This window comes from Hyaena hyaena, unplaced genomic scaffold, assembly GCF_003009895.1.
Source record: "Hyaena hyaena isolate Hyena2069 unplaced genomic scaffold, ASM300989v1 scaffold_256, whole genome shotgun sequence".
Lineage (NCBI taxonomy): Eukaryota > Metazoa > Chordata > Mammalia > Carnivora > Hyaenidae > Hyaena > Hyaena hyaena.
This window is the reverse complement of record NW_024080885.1, coordinates 1,311,785-1,314,951: the sequence shown is the minus strand read 5'-3', so window position 1 is coordinate 1,314,951 and position 3,167 is coordinate 1,311,785. Positions and strand designations below refer to the sequence as shown.

General features: G+C 39.8%; 1 gene segment (V, D, J or C); it reads left to right on the top strand.

Annotated features, from left to right (window-relative positions):
* The first annotated feature begins 508 nt into the window (after positions 1-508).
* On the top strand, positions 509-2,041 carry LOC120240459. The segment is given in 2 exon segments: positions 509-710; positions 865-2,041. Coding segments are annotated over 2 exon segments (426 nt in total).
* The last annotated feature ends 1,126 nt before the right edge of the window (positions 2,042-3,167 follow it).

Sequence of the window (3,167 nt, the reverse complement as noted above, 5' to 3'; positions counted from 1 at the left end):
TGGAAATTGCCAGGTCGCAGGCAAGACCAGCTCAGACGACCAGAGTCTGGGATAAAAGGCATTTGAAATATTTATTCTCTGGCTTACATGTTCCTTTTAGGAAGAGTTTTTCTCCATGATAGACAAATGAGGATGGTAGATTTGGCAGAAAGGGAAGGTTTTCTGTTTTCTTTATTTAAGAGAGTGAATCATGATTCCTTCCTCATTTCAGACATATACACCAGGCCCATCATTGAATAAACAGCAATAGGATCTACCTCTGTAGAACTTAACAGTGACTCAGTAATGTGCAGAGATACCAATCTTAAGTTTTACATTCTTCCTGTGCACTTATTCTCTGATCTAAAATGTAATTTGTTTGACCTATTGCTGCCATTATGTATTTGAGCCCCTCGGAGGCACAGGGTGGAGAAGAACCTTCTGCAGGGAGCTGAGCACAGACGTGACCACCAGAGGGTAGTGCGCCTGAGCTGACGGGGACCAGGCGGAGGCATCTGCATGACTAGGCTCTGGCCCAAGCACAGTCGTCTTCTTATTGGCTGCTGGACACGTGGGAACCCGCTCTGACTGGTGGGGGAAAGAAGGGCTGGCCGGTACTGGAAGTAGCTGTGCGGGCTGGAGGAGGCAGTTCTGAAACTGATGGTCACAGGGAGGAGCCATGAGGGCGTCCCTGGGGACTTTCGTCCTGCTCTTGTGGCTGTCGCTGCACTGTGAGTTGAGCGTTTATGGGGAATTAGTGGATATTCTTCAGATGTCAAGACTGGTTTTTTTTTTGTTTCCTCCAGTTAGTGGAGGAAAAGGGAATTCTGCAGCATAATAACCTGGGAACTGTTCTCCTTTCTCTGACCTTCTCTTTGTGCACAGGGCTCAGCCGAGGACAGAAGGTGGAGCAGCATCCTTCCACCCTGAGTGTCCAGGAGGGAAGCAGCTCTGTTATCACCTGTAGTTACTCAGACAGCGCCTCAGACTACTTCCCTTGGTATAAGCAAGAACTTGGAAAAGGTCCCCAGCTCATTATAGACATTCGTTCAAATGTGGCCAGAAAAGAAGAGCAAAGACTCACTGTTTTATTGAATAAGACGACCAAGCATCTGTCCCTGCACATCGCAGCCACCCAGCCTGCAGACTCAGCGGTCTACTTCTGTGCAGCAAGTACACATTGCGTCCCAGACACCTGCCGCCTGTGCTCAAACCTGCTACGGGGCAGCCCCTGTCCTTTGACACAGACCTTCAAGTAGGGAATTTGTGCTATTGTTTGTCTGCAGGCGGTAGCTGATGTATTAGAGATAAAAGCATAACATAAGGCTCTTGGGCCCAAGATGACCCAGACAGGGTTTGAACATTTTCTTGGATGATTGCTGCTTAATGTTTGAAGGGAGTTAGGAAGTTCTATTTTGAAAATCAGTTCTTAAAGGTAACTTTGCATTTGCTATTCAGACTCCTGTCATACAAACAACTCCTTGGTAAATTATCACATTCCTATCATGGATTAGCTTTCAACTCTTGTCTTTCCATTACTGCAGATGTTATTTTTGGTCTGTTATAAAACATTAGATGCTAAATATAAAAAATATGTAAAAAGCAAAGTGTGAAATTGATCGTTGTGTACCCAGGTATTTTAGTATTAATGTTTGGTTTACTCTCTTACATTGTAATAACTTGGATTCTTTGTTTTTCCACTCAATGTTATATCCTGGACTGAGCATTCTCCTCTAACACCTGAGTTTTTAATAGCTCTGTGAGAGATTTTCAAGAGTCACAGTTATATTTTTAATAATCTTCCTCTTCTATCTTTCTGGCAAAATTTGGCAGTCCTTTTTATGTGTTCTTATTATTTTCTTGTTGAGATAATGTGACCTGGGATTTTTTGAGAGCCCAGTGATGGTATGTAATTTATGTGTATTTGAGGGAAATTAAAAGCAGAAGTGATTTATTCAAGAATTTGAGTTGAGAACTAGACTCTTTTCAACATTTTGTTAGTATATGTTCACATTTACATTCATATAATTTAGAAGACAAAGTTGTGTCTTTAATCATTATTATATAGCACAATCTTTTTTCCATAGTTGATCATTAGTAGATGTTTATTAAAGAAAGATGGAAAAGGGAAATTCTGCTATTTATTTAGAATTTTTTATGCTCTGTGATTAAATTAAATTTATAAGTTGATTTGTGAAGAATAAACTCCTGAAAGTCTCTGGTTATTGAAGGACATAGTATTTCCTTCTGTTTATCTATGTTTTTTTTTTTTCAATAAAGCTCCATTGTTTTATGGTAAAGAAACTTATTCCTAGGCACTTAATTTTTATTGTTCCTTATGACTGAAATCTTTCATTGTGGGATATGTGGAGAATTTTTTCATATACATTCATCATCCACCTTACTTAAGTCTAACTAGTGGATTGCAGAAGGCATTTAGATTAGCATTTATTGTAGAGATAACTTGCTTCGTGCTTTGACAGAATTAAACATTACATGTGCAGGTGTTTTTGTTAAAGGTAATTCTTTTAGTGTTGAAGGTAGAATCAGTGTAAGGAAAGAAGTTATGTAAATAATTAATTCCCTAATTCTCCCAACCCTGCTCAAGGGCTGAGTATTTTCAAAGTATCTCATATTCTTCTTAAAGATGGGTACAATTGGTGATGTGGTAGGTGGGAATGCGCCCTCTTGGCTGAGTTATGGCGGTCAGTTATAAGCTAACTGGTTGGTTCTTGTAAGTTAAATTAGGTTCAAAATATCTGAATAAGAAAGGTCAGTATTGTAGCCCAACACCCCAGTCATCTTTGATTATTTGATTATATGATTATACACTAGCTCCCGTGCACTAGGAGGAAGGTGACTCTCGATTGGTCCATTTCCTCCAAGCCTGAAGAGGAGACAGAGGGAAGTACAGCTTATATTTTACTGTTTTATTTCTTCTTCAGTTAGAAGAGAGAGTGGGTGCAGTTACTATGAGCTCAACTGATTTTTCATACCTAGGTGAGAGTGTATTCAATAGAGGAAACGAAAATGCTAGTCATAGTGTGCAGAGTCAGTACATAGCTTAGATTCAGACACTTTCAGGCTTTCAAACCTTCATCATGGTTTGCGAATTTGTTTCCTACTCCTTCTGGACAATTCATCACAGACTCGGTGGCTTAAAACAACAGAAATTCTTTCTACCACTG